This window comes from Canis aureus, chromosome 25 (assembly GCF_053574225.1).
Source record: "Canis aureus isolate CA01 chromosome 25, VMU_Caureus_v.1.0, whole genome shotgun sequence".
Lineage (NCBI taxonomy): Eukaryota > Metazoa > Chordata > Mammalia > Carnivora > Canidae > Canis > Canis aureus.
In genome coordinates, this window is record NC_135635.1 from 5032006 (window position 1) to 5053430 (window position 21425).

The 21425-nt window shown below is 55.9% G+C and overlaps 1 protein-coding gene and 1 long non-coding RNA gene across 12 annotated transcripts; one reads left to right on the forward strand and one right to left on the reverse strand.

The window, feature by feature from the left end:
• Positions 1–133: 133 nt before the first annotated feature.
• On the reverse strand, positions 134–20529 carry PRPF40B (pre-mRNA processing factor 40B). Of its 11 annotated transcripts, none has more exons than XM_077870147.1 (26): positions 20382–20529; positions 14344–14424; positions 13431–13574; positions 13056–13121; positions 12346–12373; positions 12091–12116; positions 11850–11960; positions 11447–11567; positions 11339–11363; positions 10910–11116; positions 10546–10675; positions 10399–10463; positions 9732–9896; positions 9522–9630; positions 8983–9133; positions 8122–8255; positions 7329–7443; positions 7089–7180; positions 2783–2899; positions 2417–2554; positions 2114–2209; positions 1833–1919; positions 1432–1609; positions 1053–1114; positions 798–941; positions 134–693 (listed from the first exon to the last, which is right to left on the reverse strand). In XM_077870147.1, the coding sequence occupies exons 1-26, from the start codon at positions 20382–20384 to the stop codon at positions 601–603; spliced, it is 2688 nt and encodes an 895-aa protein (XP_077726273.1). In that variant the 5' UTR covers positions 20385–20529; the 3' UTR covers positions 134–600. The 11 variants fall into 11 exon arrangements, with proteins under 11 accessions (XP_077726273.1, XP_077726272.1, XP_077726277.1 ...); XM_077870146.1 differs by lacking the exon at positions 20382–20529 and adding an exon at positions 19297–20053 and having other exon boundaries at positions 2123–2209; XM_077870151.1 differs by lacking the exon at positions 20382–20529 and adding an exon at positions 19748–20052.
• On the forward strand, positions 9937–18428 carry LOC144296861 (uncharacterized). Its single transcript, XR_013363804.1, has 2 exons — positions 9937–12786; positions 16014–18428. It is a non-coding gene; the product is annotated as an uncharacterized LOC144296861 (long non-coding RNA).
• Positions 20530–21425: the final 896 nt, after the last annotated feature.

Below are 21425 nucleotides of genomic sequence, written 5' to 3' on the forward strand. Positions count from 1 at the left end.
GGGAACCCGGCTAGTGGGCTCCCAGCACACAAAGGGCGGCCGGCCTGCCACGAGACACTGGTGCTCTCTGCTGGCCACGCGTACGCCTGCCGGGCCCCCAGCATGCCCCAGCAGTGATGGAGAAGACAAGAGCCACTGGCCATATTATAAATATTATTTAAAAAACAAAACCAAAACAAAACAAAACACGGATACACGGGGTCTCGGGGCTGAAAGAAGGAGTGGCGGGGCCCAAGGCCCCAGGCAGGCAGGAGCAGGCACTGACACTAGAGGCTAAGGACCCCGCCTGTCACCAGCCTGTCGTTCTCCCCTCGAGGCCCCTTCTCGCGTCTTTCCTACTGGCACCACCCCTCCACGTGGCATACCAATCTCCGATCTCCGGTCCGGGGTGAGGGCAGGGACTACACTAGTTGCCTGGGAAGCGGGGGGCCCTTGAACACCACGAGCAACCTTGGGAGGTGCTGGCGGCGGTGTGTCGGGGTGGGGTTACTTGAGGACAGGTGGGCACGGACCAGACCGAGAAAGGAGTCTAGCGCAGGTGGCGAGGGTGACCTAGGCCCCACGGCCCCACACAGACCCGAGGCAGAGCAGCTCGTCGGGTCACTGGTGGTCATCCAGCTGCTGCAGGAGCGTCCGCCGCCGTCTTTCCAGCTCGCCCTCGCTCAGCTCGCTCTCTGACGTGTCCCAGCCCGTCTGGCGGAGCAAAGGCACAGCTCACCCACAGCCTGCCCGGGGGGCCACGGAGGCCTGCCTGGAGGGGGTGCTGACTGGGCTGGGGTCGGGCGCCCGCTTCTCACCTTCTCCTTCTTGATCCCAAAACCTGGGGAACGGTTAGGGACTTCCGCCCGCCGGAGCTCCCTGTCCTTGTCCTGTTCGGGTTCTTTCTCATCACTCTCCTTGCCAGCCTTCTCCTCGGGGTCTGTCTCGCTCTCAGGACTGTTCTGTAAGAGCCCAGAGCCCGCCTGCTCAGTTCCTGTGAAGGACAACCCGGGAGGCGGCTGGAGAGCTCTCAGCACAGCAGGGCCCTGGGCAGAAGGCCCTTCTCTACGCACCGACTTGTGTCTTCTCTTCTTAGTTTTCTTTTTTGGTTTCTTGGCTTTCCGAAGGCCGTGATCTGGAGATAGAGAAAAATGCCCCTAAGTCCCGCGGGAGGAGGGCGGGCTCACTTGTCTCCCTGCTCTCGTCTGCACTCTTCAGACAGGGAACTATCTGAGAAGTCTCCTCAGCCCAGTTCTCCTTCGTCCTCCCAGTTCCTGGCCCTGGCCGGGCAGGGGAGGGGAGGGGAGGGCGGGGCAGGGCAGGGCAGGGCCGTGCAGGGCACGGCAGGGCAGTTCTTCCTACTGCGGTGGATGCAGGCCTCCCCATCCACTCCACCCCTGGACCGCTGCCTCCTCGAGGCTGCGTTGACTTCTCCAAATGCCGACGGCTCACCTGATCCAAGGAGGAGGCGAGAAGATGGGGAGCCCCGTCCTCCAAGGGCAGCACCCCCACTTTCAACCGAATCAAGTGAGGACGAGGGCTCAGAGCCTGACTCCGAGGGGTTCCGCCTTCTCCGCTTGGGGGGTCGGAGAGACGGCGGGGGCAGCTCCTCCTCTTCCGACTCGGAGCCCTGGGCAGATCAGCAGATACCTGTCAGCGCACAGGTTCCCTGGCCTCCAGAAGCCCTCAAGTCTGGGAACTGGGGACAGAGAGGAGGATCCAGGGCCACAGGAATTTTCAGATCTCGCTCCAAGGTGAGGTGAGGTGAGGTAGGGAAAAACACAAGAAACGTGACTCCTGTTTCCCGAAGGATCCAGCCACCCCCCTCCCATCGCCTCTGCCCACCAACTCACTGAGGGCGAGCGGGAACGCTTCCGATGGTGCTTCTTGCCCTTTCTGCCGTGCTTCCGGCCTTTGGTGTGGAGGTGCTGGCATTCAGTCTGCAGAGGCAGAGGGAGGGGTGAGGAGGGCACCAGGGCTAGCCACAGGAAGCGCCCTGCACCCGAAAATCTGGTTTCGCCTCCTGTCCAGCGCCACTGCCACACGGCAGGGAAGGGAGAGCCCGACGGGCAGGAGGCCGCACTGGGTGCTCACGAGCTGGGACACGCGTGGGGGGAAGGAAGCCCTGCCTCACCTCCAGTACCTGCAGGAACTCCCGGAAGAGCCGGATCCGCTCCGACTCCAGGGTGATCTGCTCAAAGGCTGAGTCGCACACAAAGCGCTCACGGACCTTGAACGGGAGAGCACTGCTGATCAGACCAGCCCCGGCAAGGCACGGACGCCGCCATGAGCACAGGGCAGGGCTGGGGCAGAGGAAGGAAGGGAGCCGGAGCTGGCCGCGAGCTGCGCCATGACTGGGGCGGGCCCCGGTGGTGGAGAAGCACCGCTGCCCTCAGGACTGAGGGGGTGGTGTGTGGTGCCAGGCTGCGGCCCTGACCTCTTCCCAGGCAGTGCCCAGCTCCAGGGCCGGCACGGCCTGCCTCAGCATGCTCCGGAAGGCAGCCTCCCGGCGCCGCATCCTTCGCGCCTCCTCCTTCTCCCGCTCTCTCTCCCGCGCCTCTGCTTTCTCCAGCAGCTGAGGACAGAAAGCACGCGAGGCAGGGTCACCGGGAGGGCGGGTGTCCAGGCCCCACTCAGGCATGCTGTAGGACATGGGAAGCTGGGGTCTGGGCTCCTGCCGCCATCCCCGGAACGGGGTGAGGAACAGCACACTGGGGCAGTGCGTGAGAAGGAATGGAATGAGACACGGGATGAGTTTAAGAATGGAGCCCTGGCTACAGCCCCGCCCCGCCCGGCCCCTCACACTATTGAAGGTCAGCTTGATGTTGCCTGCGTCCAGCGCAGCAGCCCTCTTGTCAAAGCTTATGACGTGGGCGAAGTCCTCAAAGGCTGTGTTCACCTCCACGCAGAAGCCCCGGTCCTGTGGGCACAGCGGCGCATGAAGCAGGGGCCACTGCGGGCCTGAAGCCTGAAGCCGGCCTCCAGGGCAGGCAGATGGGCAGACTACAGGAAGCTCTAGAATCCCCCAGGCCCCAGAAGAGACCCACAGGACTCAGACGCACTTCTGAAACCAGGTTGTCCTCACCATCTGACGATTGAGCCTCCCACGCCTGCCCTTGGTCTGGACGCACAGGGAGCTGAGGGGGGCACTGGATCACAAGGAGCGCGGGGAGCAGGGTGTGTGCACCACGTCTGCTGACTGACGCCTGAGTTTCTCACAATTAATTCTTTGTTCCTTTGGCTTAAGGCTGGGCCCCACTTGGGCCCTCCTGCTGCTCAGTAACTTCCCCACGTTCTCAGTCAACATCTGCTGGTCCCGTCCTCTGGCTTATTTCGAGTGCTTACTATGGTGCCAGGTACCGTGCTGAGTGTGTCACACACCTGGTCTCTCTCTTAATCCTCAGCATCGAAAATTTAAGCCTAAGTCCTGGCCTCCTAATTTTGTGTGGCAAGAGAAACCAAGGTTCGGAGAGAGGAGAGCACTTGCCCACAGTCTCTCGGCTAATACGCAGTGGACGCAGAACTCTACCCCAGGTCCTTCTAGCAACGAAGCCCACAGTTGGAAGCACTACACCCACAGATCCCGTGGCCCTCAGGTGTACAACTCCAGAACACTATTAAAAACACCTCCGCTTCTCGAAACACCCTGGGCCAGGCTCAGAGCTTGTCCTCTACGCCTCCCAACACCTCAATAAAGCAGAGGCTTAGGGAAGTTACCACACGTGGCCCAAGTCGACCTGGTGAAAAGTGGAGCCACTGGAGTCTGAGTCAGTGGGGGCGGAAGCCCGGTTCCACTCCCCTCCCTCCACACGGCACTAGTTTGCTCTGGCCTTCCCACCCATGGCAGAGCGAGCTCTTCTTTTTTAAGTTCTTACTGTAATGCCAGTTAGTTAACATACAGTGTTGTATTTAAGTTTTCAGATCTGTAATGTGGAGAGCACGCTCTTCTCGTGTATTCCAAGAGCACTTCCTCAACCTACGCTCAGGTTCCTCTCAGACCCACCAGTCTCTGTCAGGGAACCCAAAGCTTCGATCCCACCTCTCCACTGGCTCCTTCCGTCAAGCTCACACCTCGCTTAACTGGGAACATCCCCGTCCCCTCTGTGGTCACCTTCCTCAAGCTAACAACCCATGCTGCTTTTCCTTTGTTTCAAAATCTTTAAATGCAGCTTAAAGGAAAACAAATTAACATGGAGTGAGCCTACTATACGCAAGACGCTTTACAAATATTACCACTTCTCACAACCGTGCGCATACGTTACCCCTATTCTACAGATGAGGAAACGGAGGCTCACACATTATATAACTTGCGGAGATCTCAACCAATAAACACTCTAAGGTCTGTGCTGTAGCCACTCGTCCCTCTTTATGGACACGGCTTTCCTAAAAGTGCTCACGTCCCCATAGACAACTCTAAGTGCCCCTTCCTGGTCCCCACTTGACTGGTCCTTGTACCTGGTGCTGCTCACTTCAACTGCCCTCTTGTCTCTCTGACCTCTTTTCCTGCCTCTCTTGCACGTGCTAGTTCCCCGGAGAACAGCACTTGGTCTTTTCCATCTACACTGTCCCTAGCCATCCCAGCCCTCCCTCCATCCTGATTTTCAGACCCATAATAGACTATTTCAAAGAAACTTCTAATTTAGCAGACCCCAAGAGAATTCATTCCCTGTGAGCCACCTCTGTCCCCACCCCCATGGATCTCCCAGGCCAGATCTCCTGGCTTCCAGCTGTTCCAAGTCCAGGGCTCTTTGCATTATCCTATGGGGTGAGAGGCGCCCTCACAGTCTCCCGGGGTAGTGGATGATCACAGGAACTCCTGGGCTCATCGGCCTTCCACAGGCAGGAGCCCAAAAGGGGGAAGAGGTAGGGACCTGTCTAAAGAAGCCCCTTTCTCAGGAGACGTGGAGAGACAGCGAGGACAGGATGCCTACAGGCCTGTCAGCAGGACCAGCCATTCTGTGGCTAAAATGTAAGCATCCAATAAAATTTAGCTCTCCCGGGATTAGATATTTATACTTCACATGGTTATCCTATTTAAAATATGGCATTTGCTTCATATTCCTCCCTGCCCCAGGGTACTTTTCAGACTAATTCCCCAGATAGAATTCCTATTTTTCTCCATCCCTGTTCCTGAATCCTCACAAATGGTACCATCCTCCTCCTCCACCAACTTCAACTCACTCCTCCCTTGCCCTCCATTTCACACACACAAAAATCTGTCCATTCAACTTCTGAGTGACTATCCTCCTGATTTTAAACTTCTTTTTTTTAACAGCAGAAACATTTTTTCAACAAAAATTCTTATGTAAAACCTCCATATATAAAAGAAAAGCTGCTGTACTGAAAACCAAAGGAAGGAGTATAAAATCCCCTCCTTTCTTGTCCCAAGGCACCCCTGAAGAAACCCGGGGTGTGGGAAGGGTGTCTCAGAAAAATAGAGATGGAGCACCACAGCCCTCCCTCATCCGCTGCCCCTGCTGCCCCTGCCGAGCTCCTCTGCCACCTAGGTTACCTCCTGTCTGGCCTCCTTTCTCCCCTCCTGCACCTCTAACCCGTACCCCAGAGTCCTGCGCTGCTCCAACTTTTCTACCAAAGGGCCCTAATGGCAGGGGAGAGAGCCTGGGGCTGAGTCAGAAGAGGATGGCTCAAGCTCAAAATCAGTTTGAATCACTTGCCAGTAAGACTTTTCAGTGTCCCGAGGCTTTGTCCTACCGCCATCCATCCCCTAGGACACAAGCCCTTGGTCTGAGAGGTGTGACTCTACACTGACCCTGTGCCTCTTCCAAGACATCATCTGACTGTATCATTCCCTGGCTCCCTGTACCTTACAAGATAAAAATCCAAATTTCTTATTTTACCATTCAAGGTATTTTACACATAGGGTTCTACTTCCAAACTGGGGCGTAGGGTTCCAGGGAAACCGAGGAAGCCACGGGACAGTATGGCCTGTCCTACCTAATGGTAAGGAATTTTAAAACACTAAGTTTACATTGAACAGAGAAGTAATATGGTAGTAAGATGCAACACCCGTATCTGTAAGGCAAGACACAAGACTTCTAGAAAAGTAAGTGTTGTGTGTGCAAGTGGGACATTCCTAGCTTTGTTCTCATCCCAGGTACCCAGTTACTCTCCCTTGGAACTAGGTGTGTGCTGGTGGAAAGTAACCCCTTTGTCCAATGAGGAAACTGAGGCTCAGAAAGCTTAAAAAGTCTGCCAGAGGCCACACAGCTAGCAAGTGGTTAAGCGGGCCTCATATCCCGAGCAGCCTGCCCGCACAGCGCTGCCCCTAACTGCGGGGCGTGTCTCCTCCCCAGGGCCTTTGCATGCTCTTCACTTCCACAAACGAATACACTTCCTCTTTGTTTTTTTTCCTTCTGAAACACAAGGCTCTCTCACTGCAATAATCCTTTATCCGCCTCTGATGGACAGAGACTTGGAGAACTCTCTCTCCAGCTTAAGATAAGTCATGTATGTGCCTGAGCTGAGGGAGCCACTGCCACGCCAGAGCCGTGGCGGGAGCGGTGAGGACAAGGATGGCGTCACAGCCTGAGCCCACTGAATGCCTTGCGAAACCAGCCCAGCTTAAGAAAAGTTGAAGACCCAGATTTTTATGTACAATCTCCTAAGTTCTAAAACGTTAGTGGCCAATTTGGAATTTTGCTAAAATGCTGTACGGGCCAGAAGGAACACGTATCCACAAGCTATCAGTTTGTGATGAGCCATGCCCCTTGCTCCTCAAACCTGCCATGCCCTTCCCACTCCCTTGCTTCTGCTCCTGTCATACCCTGTGCCCACGACCTCCATCCTCCCCCACCTACTTCTTCTTAAAGGCGTAGTTCAAATGTCAATTCTTTTGATTCTTGTCTCTGTAACAGCATTTGCCCCTCTGTGTAATAGGTGTCATGTTTCTATTCCTACTAAGCCATGAGCTCCTTATGGACAGAAATTGTATCTTTCCGTGTCCCAGGAGAACAGCTAGGGATCGTAGTGGATATCTGCTGAAGTGAGCTACAACGCTCCTGCAGAACGGGACTTATCAGGGAGTCCTGTCTAGAGAGTATGCCCTGCACCCAGTCTGCATCCATCCACAACCCTGGGCCTCCCCTCACCTTAAGGATGTCCTTAATGATCTTCTTCTCATCATGGAATCGTGCCTTCAACTCTTCCACATAGAACTTGAACAAGTCCAGAGGGGTGGAGCCTGCGGGGGAGGGAGGGAGGGGGGCCTGGCGGGCGGCAGCTTCCCGAGGCCTGGGGGTAGGGTCGAGGACAGGACCAGGGAGTAGGGGTGCAGAGAGGCTGGCAGGGCAGGAAGCCAGGCCAGAGGAAGGGGAGCCTGGCTGCCTTACCCGGCTGGCCCAGCATGTTGGCAAAGCGGACATCGGTGCTGACCGCTGGGTACAGCTCCATCCAGGTGGACATAGAGTGCAGCTGCCCTGTCTCGTGCAGCTCGTCCAGGAAGGTCTGAGCAGAGAGAGGCCAGTTATAGGGCTAGTGAGACACGGAGAGGGGCCAGCCAGAGACTGGGGAGGAGGAGAGGGGATGGATGGGAGAGGGAGGCCGGGACAATTCAGACTGAGGAAACGCAGGCAAAGGAGGCAGAGATGAAGAGATGTAGATGGGGAGGCAGAGAGCAGTGAAAACAGAGAGAATGCAAATACAGAGAAGGATAGACTCAAACGAGACAAGGAGCAGAAAAACAGAAACTTGTCTGCAGCCTGTCCTTCCTGTGGTTTGCTCTCAGCTTCCCAATGTGTTCCGGCTAAGAACCCCCACCATATCACCTCTGCCGCCACCTCCAAGCTGTGTGTGCTGCGGGATGAGCTAGCTCTGCCTATCGAGCTCCCCGCAGAAGGGAAATGAACTCGGCTAAGCTCCTAAGCTGTGCCTTTAGGGTGCTCTCTGCTGGCAGTTTCTGGGTGGTGCATACATACAGCCTCCCTAGAGGAGCTTGGCCCAGAGTTGAGGGGACACAGCAGGAGCTGCAGGCACAGAGCGACCTTGTGGAGGAAGCACACGACTGGGCAGAGACAGAGCACAAACGGCCTAGCTAAGAGGAGGCAGGGCGCCAGGGCCCAGGCAAAGAGGTCACGGTCTGGCGCGAAGCTGAGCTCCTATCCAGCGGGCGGGTGACAAAGGTACCTGGAAGGCCTCCCGGTTCTTGCGTTGCTGACGCCGCTCCCGAAGGCGGGCTCGCTCCCGCTCCTCCTCCTCCTCCCTCTCCAAAGCTCGGATGTGCTCCTCAAAGCAGATCAGTGCATCTTCCTTGTCCATGTCTAAGCACAGGGAAGAGGCTCAGCTGGCACCACATCGGTGGGACACCCTCCCTCCCAGACCCTGGCACCCCTACTGTTCAAGGATGCTGCCTCAGTAGGTGCCAGGGTCACCCAGTGTGGTGGAGCCAGAGGAGCAGAGGCCTCTGTGGGAGAGGAGACTGGAATGGTGGTTCTGGAGGAGGGTTCATTAATGTACGAGAAAAAAAATTAGCAAGTATTCAGCCCCTGTGAATTCACTTACTGGAAGTAATCTTATGAAACCAATAATCTTGCGATCTGAAATTTTATGTTCTATGGAATCAATCCGGCTTTGATGAAGGTTCCAAAGGTAAATTTCTGATTTGTCAGTGACTACAGGCCAACAACAGCTCATCAGAACACACGTGACCAGCTGTGGTCCATAGCACCACAACAATTTAAGACCATATTCAGATGAGTTCTAAAAATCATCCTTCTCTCCTGGTCATCTGACACCTATCCCAGAGCTCTTCCTCCAAGGACACACAACGTCCAGGTCAACAGTGGACCCCAGAGGGAGGAAGAGGGTACCCCAGCGTTCTGGGATCTCCAGAGTCTGGAGAGATACAGGGATTGAGTGAGTGCTGAGGACGCTTGGATGTCCAGAAGGGCAGGAAGTGCAGAGGGGAGCGGTATGAGGCAGGCTCCGGGGCCCCAGGTCAATGAGGAAAGGGGAAGGGACAGGCAGGAGTGGAGAACCCGGGCTTACTCTGCAGCTGGTGGTCCTGAGCAAAGCTGGGGTTATCCATGAGGTACTGCTGGGCCTGGGACCATGTAGTTTGGAAGTTGACACTACTCATCCCATCCAGGATGCTCTTCAGGGCCTGGATGTTGCGGCGCCGGAGCTGCTTGGCTTGTTCCTGAGGAGCCACAGTGTGAGGGTCAGGGTGAGGTAGGGCAGGTCAGAGATGAAATTCAAGTGGGCCTGGGCAGAGGAGCATTTGGGGCAAGGCAGGTAGCTAGGTGAACCCTAGGAAGACCAGACTCAAGACCTTCACATCCCTGGAAGGGGGAAGGAGCACCGGCTCCAGACCAACCCCGTACAGATGCCTTCCTGCCCTCCCACACCCAGGTTGCAGGCCCAGCGCAGAGATGGGAGGGGGGGATGTGCAAGTGCCACACCAGCTTCCCAGGAAGGAGCTGAGGGCCTGGAGCAGTGGGGAAGTGAATGGCCGGGGTCCACAGGGATGCAAAGATACGAAGACTCTAAAGTGAGACGGGTTGACTGATCCAGCCAGTGACTGTTACCTTCTCCTTCTTTGCCAGGAAGAAGAGGACATCATCATAAACCTCTTTTCGATCCCTCTCAGGGACCACAGCCCACACCTCCAGCTCCCCAAAGGTCTGTTCTGCTCGCCTGTGGAGCATATGGGCTGTGGGTAGGCAGGCAGGGGACAGAGACCCTGGGCCCGTGCGTTCTTGGGGTTCCCAGGCCCCGCCCCAGCCCGGCCCCCTGACCGGTAGCGGGTGGTGGAGGTCATGCGTTCGTGCTGCTCCAGGAAATGCTGCAAGGTCTGCTTGGCCTCCTTGGCCCTTAGCCGGGCCTCTTCCTTCTCCTCCTTCTCCCGCTGCGCCTTGTAGGCATTGAATGCCTGCTTTTTCTCACTCAGTTTGGGCAAGGCACTGGGGTGGAGAGGGTGGGAGCAGGGTGGGGGCAGAGGAGTCAGCCTGAACCACCCCGCACAGCCCACCGAGCAGGGTCGAGGTACACAGAACTGAGTGAGGGGTCCATGCACGGGCACAGCAGGCTGCAGGGAGGCCAGACGCGTCTCTGGGATGAGGCAGTGAGGGGAAGACACTGCTAACGCTGGGCCCTTTTGCTCTGGGATTCTCAAGGTGCAGTCAGGCCTCCACCCTATCCAGCCCCCTCAACCCCAATTAATTCAATTCGAATCAATTCAATTCAACAAGCATTTATTGAAGGTCTCATGTCAGACACCTTTCCCCACCTCCTCCTGGAGGCCCTCCAGCTTCTCCTTCCCCTGCATCCTTGCCCTTCTATCACTCTCCTGACTCGGGTCCCCTTGGGGCCAGAGTGTTGAGCTGGGGCTTCTCAGGGAGGCCCTGGCCCAGCTGCTCTCACACACGCGGTCTGGAGGGCCTGGCTCCCTCTGCCCAGGCCTACCTGTAACGGGGGTCGGTGACCACCATCTTCATGGCCTGTTCCCACGAGGCATTGGAGGGGACAGCCTAGAACGGAGCAGGCAGGGGTCATGGGGCCTGCCCCCCTCCAGCCCCCTCCAGGCCTACCCTGGGAGCCCCACCCCCGCACCTTGTCCCTCAGCAGCTCCTTGAAGGCCTGCTTTGCCTTCTCCCGGTTGCTCCAACTGAGGCCAGACCTCTCTGGTTCTGGCTTTGATTCCTCTTCCTCCTGCTGTGGTGGCTGATGCTGTCCAGCAGCACTGGGGGGCAAAGGGGGCTCAGCCACAGCGCCTCCCAGTCCCCACAGCTTTCAGTGCCCTATGTGATCAGGGGTAGGCCACCCTCTCCTGGCTCCCCAAAGCAGCCCTCTCCTGCCCTGCAGAGGCCAGGCCCAGATCTTCACACCCTTCCCCACAGGCCTGGCAGAAGTCAAGGGTGGAACCAGGCTGGGAGCTCGAGGTCCGCATTTGGAATGCCTCGGGGGCAGCCCTCACCTGCTGGGGCCCTCTTCCGGCTGCTGCAGAAACCCCTGCTCCACAGGCTGGGCAGCCTCTGACATATCGCAATCTTCACTCCCACCTGGCTCAGGCTCTAGAAGGCCCAGGGGCAGAGGGGTGGGGCCAGGCGGCCCAGGCGGGGGCTCAGGCTGGGGCTGAGGTGGCTGCGGCTGCAGTATCTGGGGCTGCTGCTGCTGCTGTTTCCTGCAGGTGGGCCGGAAGGGCAGTGTCCAGGAGTGGAGCAGAGAGGGGACAGCCAGGGGACAGCTGGTCTCTCGATCCTGCGAAGGACTGCGGCCAGAGCAGACCACTCCACGAGGAAACTGAGAGCTGGCTTGTCCACTGAGCAGGGATCACGCAGAGAGGGTCTGCTCCCACCCCTCAGGTGGCCCCAAGTACAGGTGGACAGACGGGCGAGTCACTCACCCTGCAGCCTCTTGTTTGACTAAAGCTGCAATGGGAAAAGATACCATGATCACAGGGGGGCCAGAGCCACCCCCCAGAACCACAGCCCAGACCCCACCTCCTCCTCACCCTCCAGGTCATCCAGGTCCTTGGGCCGGGTCCAGCGAGACTCCTTACTCTGGTTGTTATAGTAGTAAGGTTTGCCCGTGTCTGACTTGTACTCTTTCCAGGGACACTGGGACAGCAGCAACTGCAAGAGGTTGGGTCAGAGGATGTCAGTTGGCTGGGCACGCCCTCTAGCTACAGCTGGGGGAGCTCAGGGGATCCAGTGAGTAGGGAGTTGTTAGCTACCACCTGGCCTGGCTCAACAAGGGGGAAAGGAGACTTCCTGAGATCCTAGGGAGGCTGGGGGAGTGGTCAGGGATCTTGGGATCAGAGGAACCATGTGTGTGGTTAAAGACTCAGGGGGAGGCCAAGGACTTGGAAGGGACGGGGCAGCCGAAAGGAAGGGCCAGAAAGCCCCGCTCAGGACCTCTGCCTTGGACTTGAGCACGCTGGGCTTCTCCCACACGGACTGCTTGTCGTCAGCATTGTAGTAGTAGATGCGCCCGTCAGGGGCCACATGCTCACTCCACAGGGCCCTCTGGGGAGGGCACAGAACGGTGGTCAAGGCCCCTTCCCCAGAGCTTCTCCTCCTTACCCCAAAGATTGAACCGTCAGCCCCCCAACTTCCAGCTTTTCTACCCAGAGACCCCTGAGCTAGAAGAACTCACCGGAGGGCCTGTCCCAGCCACAGCAGCTAGAAAAGAAGCCAAGGGAAACATTAAGTCCTTGCCCCGACCCCCATCTTATCCCACCTATTCCTCCCCTACTCCATCCCCATTAAATATCCCCTGGTCCCATCAACATCCCAGGCTCCCTGGCATCCCAACAGGCATGATCCAGGGTGGGCTCTAGTCCATGGTCCCCTCTCCCCTGTACCCCCCCAACCTCCGAGCCTGGGGGGAGCAGACCCCCAGAAGACTCACAGCTGGCTGTGTCCGCACCCGGAGCCGTCTGCCGAAGAAAGAGGAGGGGGAAGGGTTGGGGCCAAGCCCAGTGGCCCCCAGGACCCAGGCCATGGGGGATGAAGAAGCAGGCCAGGCCAGGATCCATGTGTCCTGCTCCCAGGGACCTCTGCTCCCTAACAGGCATCCCCCACCCTCTGGGGCTGTGGCTAGAGGATCCTAGGGGGAACTGCACAGCAGCTCCGTTCTCGGTTTGCCTCAAGTGAGAGTATTTTGTGGAGTCAACCTCCAAGGCCCCTCTTCCACAGTGGATGCCAAATGCTACATCCTACCCAGACTCTACTACACTGAGCAACGGCACAGGAAGGCACGGGGAGACCCGCGGGTGCTGTTGCTACCTCCAGAGACAAAGAAGTGACGAGGGAACTGTATTCAAGTGTCTGCAGTGCTGGCTCTGCAAGGGTAAGCAGTGTACCATGAACGTGTTCCTTAAGGGAGCTGGGCCCAGTGAAGAGTAACAAGAGAGAATGTACATGCCTTTGGGAAGGAGTGAGAAACTCAAAGAGTGGAGCATGTGGCTGGAGAGGAGGACTTGAGTGTGGGGAGGCGCTGCCAGGCCCAGGATGCATCCGATGACAAGAGGGAAAGAATGGAGGCCATATCCCTGTACTCCAAGTCAGACCCACAGGGCTGCAGGGCACAGCCTGCTTCCTGCCGGCCCCAGTGCTTACCGCTGCGGTGACAGGCACCGCTGGCATCAGCATTCCTGGCATCATGGGAGGTACCATTCCTGGTATCTAGGGATACAAAGAACACAAAAAACAGCTACTAAAGTGAGAGCAGGTGCAAGCAAGGCAGGCTCCGGAGAGATCCCGCTGGGGGCCATGAGCTACACACGGGCACCCCCTCAGACAATCCCCAGGCTCTGGGCACTCGGGCTAGCAGGAGAACGTCCTCTAGTCATTCAGCAGACGAATCTGCATGGGCCGAGCCAAGCGCGGCCCTTCTCTCCCTACTTTTTCAAGTCCAGATGCCCACTCTCACCTCCGCCCCCCCAACTGGACACCCGGGGTTTTCTGTGGCACTACTGGAGGAGAGAGGATTACCTGCGTGAGTGGCGGTGGTGCCCCCATTGGTGGAAGCATTGGGGGCATGATGCCGGGGGGCATCGGGGGGATGGCTGGTGGTCTCTGACTCATGGGGGGCAGTCCCATCGGAGGAAAGGGTGGGGGGATTCCTGGAGGAGGCATCTGAAAGTGAGGAAAGGAAGGGATACTGAGCAGGGAAGACACGATCTTAGACTGCCAGGGAACACCCGCCTGTCTCCCGCCCTTTTCAGCCCTCCACTCCAGTTCTGAGGCAATTCCAAGGCTTCAGTTCGAGAAGCACAAAGCATGAAACTGCCTGCTCCTCACCACTGAGAGAGATGGGGGGAGGGGCGGGCTTCTGGGTCTAACAGGCAAGCACACCGCTTCTTCAGACGTAGGGAAGGGAGAGGGAAAAGTCTAAGTGCCACCACCAGACTGTGGCTGGAAGGCTCCATCTCTTCAGCGACTCTCCCCAAAGAGGCCCCTCAGAGGCAGGGCCAGAAGGCAGCATCCCAGGTACCCAAATGCCCCAGTCCCCTGCCTCCCATCCCTTTTGCTCCAACTCGATGACCACCAGCTGCTATGTCAGCCTGACTTCTGTGGCACTTTGAAAGCACAGAGAAGGAGTAGTGAAAGAGACAGGCGGCCCCACCATGCCCTCACACTAGCAGGGTCTTTTCCCTTCCACTTCTCCTACCCCAGCCCCAATGTATCCCAAGGATGAAAAGACAAAGGGGGAGCTGTCAACTTTATGGACTGGGAGCAGCAGCTCCTCCCACCCCAATGCCCAAGCAACACCACCCCTTTTCCAAGGGCAGTAGAGGGGGCGTTACACAAAACCGTGCTGGCGATGCAGCAGTGCTAGGGACTGGGAAGTGGGGGGGGGGTGCAGGCTGGAAAAGCCAAGCCCAGGGAAAGACATAAAACTTACGAAGGGTGGTGGCATCATGGGGGGCCCCGGTGGGAAGGGGGCAGGCGCTGCTGGGGGCCGGGGACCAGAATCGGGAACCGACTGTTGAGGGAGAGAAAAGTCATAGGACCCAGGATGGGCAAAGAGATGGGCTTTTGCAGAAGGGAAGCAGAGCGGTGAGGATGAAAAAGGAGCACAAAGTTCAGAGGAAGGGTCTCCTGGCCCAGTTTCCTGCCCATGCCCAGCTCCGAGTGAGCCCTGGCTAGGTCTGCTCTCTTCCACCATCCGAGAGCCAGCCAGCCGTGCCCCTTCGGTGTTGTCTTTATCTCGCCAAAGCCACAGAAAAGATGGAGGCGGCTGTACCACAGGCACAGTCTGGCTCTTGCTGAGGCTTTTCATCCATTCTCCCATCTGTGGGCAAGGCTGTACTTCCCTCAAACCTTCAACAGAGGTCTCTCATTCCCAAAGCAGACCTCTTGTCCCATCCCCCTCCCTGAATTCACCCAGTTAGATTCAACCCCAAAGCTCTCTAAACCTAGTCACCAAGTCTGCTTAAGCACTAGCCTTGCTCTCTCTTCACTGTGGGGAGGGCTCCCCACAACTCACTCGCTCACTCTTTGACACCTCCCACTCCCCATCATCCCCTCCTCTACAGTTCTACTGCCCCGCCCCTACAGATCCCGAACTCCTCTCCCTGAGGCAGAGACTATGAACAGCCTAGATCTCCGGGTCCTCCGCCTACTGGCTGCCACATCCCATTCCTCAGCTGTTGGCTTCAATACGGCTCGCTCCACCAAGACTTCTGACTGGTGAATTTATTCTCTAATTCTCTTCTTAGTTTCCTGGTGTATAGTTTCATAATTATTACACTTCCCCTTACTAACATGTCATAACGTTTCATGAGGACAAGGATCGTGTATGACTTGTTGAAAGTTGGACTCCTAGTACCTGCCACGGTGTCTGGCACATAATGGGTACTCAATAAATATTGAATGAATGCAAGAAGGAACAAATGGAGGAACAAACACTCACAATTCTAAAATTTCACCCTATAGATATAGCCCCACATGGTCAAAATGATGTGTATACGTTTCCATTCCAGCATCGTCGTAAAAACAGAAGACTGGAATCAGCCTAAATATCCATCACTAACTAACTATGAAAATTACACACAAATAGAAAATGGAATACTATGCAGTCAAAAAATGAAGAAGCTTGTCTTGATAGGAGCAATCTCTAAGATACATTAACGAGTGGAAAAAATGCAAAGTACAGCAAAGTGGGATCATTTGTATGAAAACTGGAGAAAAGATGACATACAAGACAGAAACCAGCAGCAGGGGGGCTGAGGTGGGGAGACTTCACACTGTACGTATGCCCTTTTGTAACCTTTGAATATGCATCCACGTGACTATATTACCCATTCAAAAAAAAAAAACAAAACACTTTTCAAGTGAACTAAGGCTTGGAGATGTAGCTAAAAAGCCCTGCCTTTCCTCCTTTTTGCATGAAGGCTAGGGGGTGTTAGGGAGTTCTAGGGAAAGGTGGTAGGTGGCTAAAGAGAAGTTGCCCAATTTCCCTACTTCCCCAATGACCCCTGTGCTGAGAAGGCTCAGCATGTGAAGATGCTTTCTAATCTGTACCTCTAGTAATATCTGTCCTTCCTCTTTTCCCACCCATCTTCTCCTAAGGAGAGAAGTGGAGAAGCCACATTATTCTACCTTGAATCACCTTTCTCAGTGTTCAACTACTCTGGCCCCGTATTCAGACCTGCTCCTGCCCCAAGTCTGTCCGCGGCATGGAAAGTCAGAAGTTCATCAATATGGGAGGAAACCCGATTCTCTGGGCCACACTTAATCACCTCAAGCTGCCTCAGGATCCTCTCTGACCTCCCAGATGCTACATAACCATCTTTGTTTGGGTCCTGCCAGGATCCAGAGTTGCCTATCTGAGACTGGCACCACCGTCCATACGGCTGTCTAAGGTAGAAACCCGTGAGTCATTCTCCACACCTCCCTCTACCCTGTCAATATGTCACCGAGTCCTGCTAATTGTACCGCGTACACATTTCTTGAATCTGTCCACTTCTCTCCATTTCCTCCGCCATCCCCCCACCCCTCTTGTTTTCATCTGACCTTCTGTGGTAGTCTCCCCTCATCCACAAGCTCATCAAAATGCACCTCAGACCACGTTACTCCACGCTTAAAATTCTTCGATGGCTCCCACTGCTCTTAGGGTAGAGACCAAAACTCCTCCCCAAGACCTGGAAGGCTGTGGGAAATTTGCTTCCCAACTGCTTTGCCAGCCTCATCCCTGCTGAGTTTCTGGGTCTGTGCTCCAGCCACGCTCACCTCCTCTCGGTTCCCCGACATCAGGCATGCATCTGTGCCTGGCACCACTTCCTGCCAACGCCACACACCTAGCCTACAGGTCTCACGTCTGCCAGTCATCGCTTCCTCAGCAAAGGCTTCCTCCCAATGCAGTGGTCTAGGCTGTACCATGCACGCTCCCCTCTAGCAATTACCCACTGGAATTTTAGTTACTTGCACAATGTTGACGGTCCTGTTATTTTATGTGGCCGCTAATAAAAAACAAATGCTCCCACTTAAACTATGATACTCCACTGATTTTAAGATGTATCTTGACAAAAAAATTTAAAATGTGAGTGGAATCAATGGATTACCTGCTGCCTCCACTAGACCTTAAACTTTAAGCGGTGGGGATCTTGCCTGTTTTGGCTCATGCTGCTGTCCTATCCCCGGTGTATTTTCCTCACTGCCCCCAACTGCAACAGAGAAGGTGTTAGTATTTGTTGACTTAATGGTCTCGCAGGTCCCACAAAAACACAGCCCTTGGTAAGGCCTAGGAGTTATTCAGGGAACAAAGAATGTCGAGCTGGAGGGGACTCTGGCAACCACCCACGGCAGTCCCTTTCTCCGATGAGAAAACTAAGGGGAATTATCAGGCCCCGGCTCCACCATGGTCAGCGCCAGGACTGGCTCTAATCTACCCCTTCAGTATAGTCCGGCAGGAAGCAGGTCTGTTCTTTCACTCTCGCATATTCCCCACCACCCATGTGCTTAAGTCAGCAAGGATCCAACCCTTCCTTGAGAACTCCCTATTGCTCGCCTTACAGAATCTCACCTAACAAAGTCTCAATATTAGGTGAGCCGCTCTTCTTGGCTCAGCCTGATTAAATGGCTTCCCTCCTCTCTGCACAGCAATTGTTAGGTTATGCCATGTGTTTCTCTTATTCCACTTTGTCTCTCACTTTGCTCAAGATGAGTCAATATTCCCCCCCTTCAGACTACCTTTATGATTATCCTCCACACATACACATACTCCTACCTCCTTGTGTCCCCAGGATAAATGCTGCACTACTTGGCACTGCTGACACACTACTCTGTGGATGCTGCTGGGTGTTTCCCACAGGACCGCTTGTCTCCCTACTCAGGAGGACATTTCTCTATATTCAGGGATTATGTTTTCTCCTTTTGAGCCTCCTCTTGAATGTCTAATCAGGGCCCTGCATGCAAAGTGCTGTGGTAAAATGCAGACTCATCCTTAACCTTATTAGATTTTTGCATACTGGAGTATCCTAAAACAGGCAAATGCGTGCATCTATACACATGTGCCTGGGTACATTCGTATAAATTATCTGGGTAAAGGAGGCCTGTGATGAGACAGACAGCTTGGCTATCTGTACGGCTGGGGAAAGGGAACTAGAATCAAATACTGGCATGGAAAAGCCTAAATAATAAAAAAAAAACTGTATATGACCATCTTTAACTTGGCCTATGTGCTGCCAAAGCGAGCACTGACCATCTTTAACTTGGAATGGAGACCGCTGGCCAGGATCCAGAGGCTGGACTATTTTGGACAGTTCCCACAGAGGACAGAGCAATGGAATGAACATAAATTACCGTGAAACTTCCACAGCCCTCCCTTTGCTGAGCTTCCCCTGTGCAACGTGTATACTTTTCTTCCTGGAACACCCCTGCCCCTATCTCACTTGCAGCAGTGCCTGGAAAGCTTTGGGGCGAGACTGAAGTAACTCATGTGACAAAGGGATATAGGAAAGGGGACTCAAAGAACAGATCCTGTGTCTTCTCTGGAACAAAAACACATCTCTGGGTTGGAGAGAGACGAAGAGACAATTGATCATCTGACCATCATGTGTTCACCTGGGCCACTGGAAGGACAGCCTCCCCTCCCGAAGGTGCAATCAATTTTTCTCAGCCTTCACATCTAAGTGGCATGTCAGAACTAAAGATTCAGACGAAAGAATAAAATGGGAAAAGAACAAGAATGGAGAGATGAGAGGGGGAGCATGGAAAGAGAGAACAGCTAACAACTAATATTTATTGAGTGCTTATTATGGGCCAGAAATCATGCCAAACATTCATTTAATCCTTGCAACCATCTCAAAGCTTATTATTGTCCCCATTTTATAAATTAAGAAACTGAGGTTCAGAGAAATTAGGTACTTGACCAATGTTCCAAGAAGGTTCTAAAGGATTAAAGGGCAGAGGCGGGTTTGGAATCCACGCAGCCTGACGCCCTAAGCCTGTGCTTTCAACTCCTCCACAAAGCTGTCTCTCAGCGAGGATGGTGGTGCCACAGCTATTCCTTACGGATTGGTGCTCCTGTTTTCTTGTCACCCCAATCCACACACAATCCTGAAATCCTCCAAGTGATTCCAAGGATGGCCCGGTCTGACTCACTCCCTAAAGGGATCTGTGTCCGAAAATGAAAACAGGAAGGCACACCTCTCAGAAAGAGTACCTATCATCAAAAAGAAAAACACCGTGGAGGCCAGAAGACCAGCCGATTACCCTGCGGTCTACCTTCACCTGCCACAGGTGACCCAAAGAGGCCCAGCCCTTCCGTTTTCAAGACCAATCCTAGTCCCCCCTCCTCCACACCTGCCTTCTTATAGTCATCCTACTCCCCCAAAGATACTGGCTGTCTTACTAGAAAATAGCTTCCACTGCTTCTCTCTGGTCCTGCCATCTCCTCAGGATGAAGACCTCATTCTGGTCTTCATTTACTTGGGGTAGGTCTCTTCCTCCTCCGCCACGTCCAGGGTTCTCCCTTCCCTCCAATAGGATTCCAGAGGCGCTGGCTAGCCCGCTGGAGGCTTTGTGCCGACCATCCCCCACCTCCCTGGGGATTTTCTGCGGCCCCAGCCGGGAGGCCTCGCCTCCCTCTTCAGCCTGCTTTGCCCTGCTTGCCCACACCCGAGAACCCATTCTCCTGCACTCTTTCCTCAAGAACCACCCCATTCCGAAGCTCGAAAAGATCTGGGCTATCATTCTCACACATTTTCCTTGTGGGTTTTTTGTTTTTTTGTTTTTTAAACCAATGGGAAATCTGAGGCCCCAAGAAAGGTAGTGACTTGCCCAAGGTCACACGGAGTAGTTACACGGCGTGTTGGCGGCAGAGCCAGGGTTGGGACCAAGGGTCCTCTGCTTTCTCATTTCTTGGGACTATCCAGCACGAGGTGGGGGCCGAAGCCTCTCTTTCCTCAGGAGACAATGCCCCCTCCTCACCTCAGGAGACAATGCGGGGGAAATGGAGGAGGAGGTCCCCAGGGGGTTGTAGGAGGTATCCAGGGCTTCCGAAGGAAGCAAACGCTGGGGCCGGGGAGGGGCGTGTTGCACGCCGAACACCCTAGAAGGGGGACTGCGGCCCCCGGCTCTCCCCCGGTCCCTCGGTTCCCACATGCCCGCCCCCTCTCCTTTGCCGACCTTTCTCCACAAACCCACCAGGTCTCCTTCCCCTCCTCCTCCTCACCCCGTCCCGCAACTCCCGCTCCCCTCACCCCCCGCTCCCCCACCCCCGCCATCCTCCATCATGGCCTCCCCGCCCCTTCTCCCCCAAATCCCCGCTCCCCTCCCCCTCCCGGGCTCCTTTCCCTCACGCCTCAGGCCCCTCGCCCTCCCCCGGGGTCCCGGGGACCCCCGGCGGCCTCCCCGCCCCCCCGGCCCCGGCCCGGGCCGCCGGGGGCGCTGTGGGACCGCCCCGGGCCCCCCTCCACCCCCGCGCGGGGACGTTACCATGCCAGAGCCTCCGAGCAGCTGGGCCGGCTCGGCCCACCCGCCAGTAAGAGCCGCTCTGATTGGCCGGGCCGCAGCCGGGAGGGCGGGGCCGGTGGGGGGTCGCACCCCTTGGTGGCCGGGGCCCCGGTCGCGCCCGCGGACCAGCCCGGCCCTGCACCGGCCCCGAGCGCCCGGCCCGGCCCCGCCCCCGGCGCGGAGAGCCAGGCCCCGCCCCCGCGCCGCCAGGTCCGGGGCCCGCCCACGGGGGGCGGGGCGCCGCGGGCTCCGGACGCGCGGCCCGAGGCGCTGGAGCGCGCGCCGGCGGCTGCCCCGCTTCCCGCCCTGCCCGCCGGCCGCCGCCGGACCCGGGCCCGCCGCTCGCTCCCGGCACCGCGGGCTGGACCGACGTGTCGTTCGGAACGTAGGGGTATCTTTGTACCTCGCTAAGAGGTTTTTTTAATCCGTTGCATAGTTTTGGTTTTTTTTTTTTTTTTGCACTTTTAAATTCATTCATTAAACAGGTATTTGTTGAGCATCTGGTACGTGCCACGAACTGTTCCAGCGCACGGGGCAAATGGCAGGTGAAAAAAAAGCAGATCCCCTGAAATCCCTGCCCTCGGGGGGCGCACGTGCTGCTCAGGTGAGCCTGGAGTTACTTCTTCTAAGCTGGGGCTCCCGCCGAGCGGTGAAAGCGTGGCAATCATCAATGGGCGTTAAAGATGTGAGCTAAAAAAATAATAAAAATAAATAAATGATAAAGATGTGAGCTAAATGCTGTGTTGCTCAGATCAGGGAATTGCAACCCAAAACTATTGATGAATATGCGGAAGGTTTCAGGGCTGGTGACTGACGGGGCTCCCGAGACGGGTGCAGAAGGGGATGGAGCATCTTCTCTCCAAAGCCTGGATAAAGCTGTTTCCTTTTTCCTTTATTCGTCAGCAGCTGAGCTGTATACTCTGCTCTTGGTGCAATGCAAGGGGCTGGAGGTTCGGAGCTGTGCAGGGGGGGGCCCTGCTTGCGAGGGGCTCAGGATCTCCTGGGAGAAACAGGGAAACGACCCAC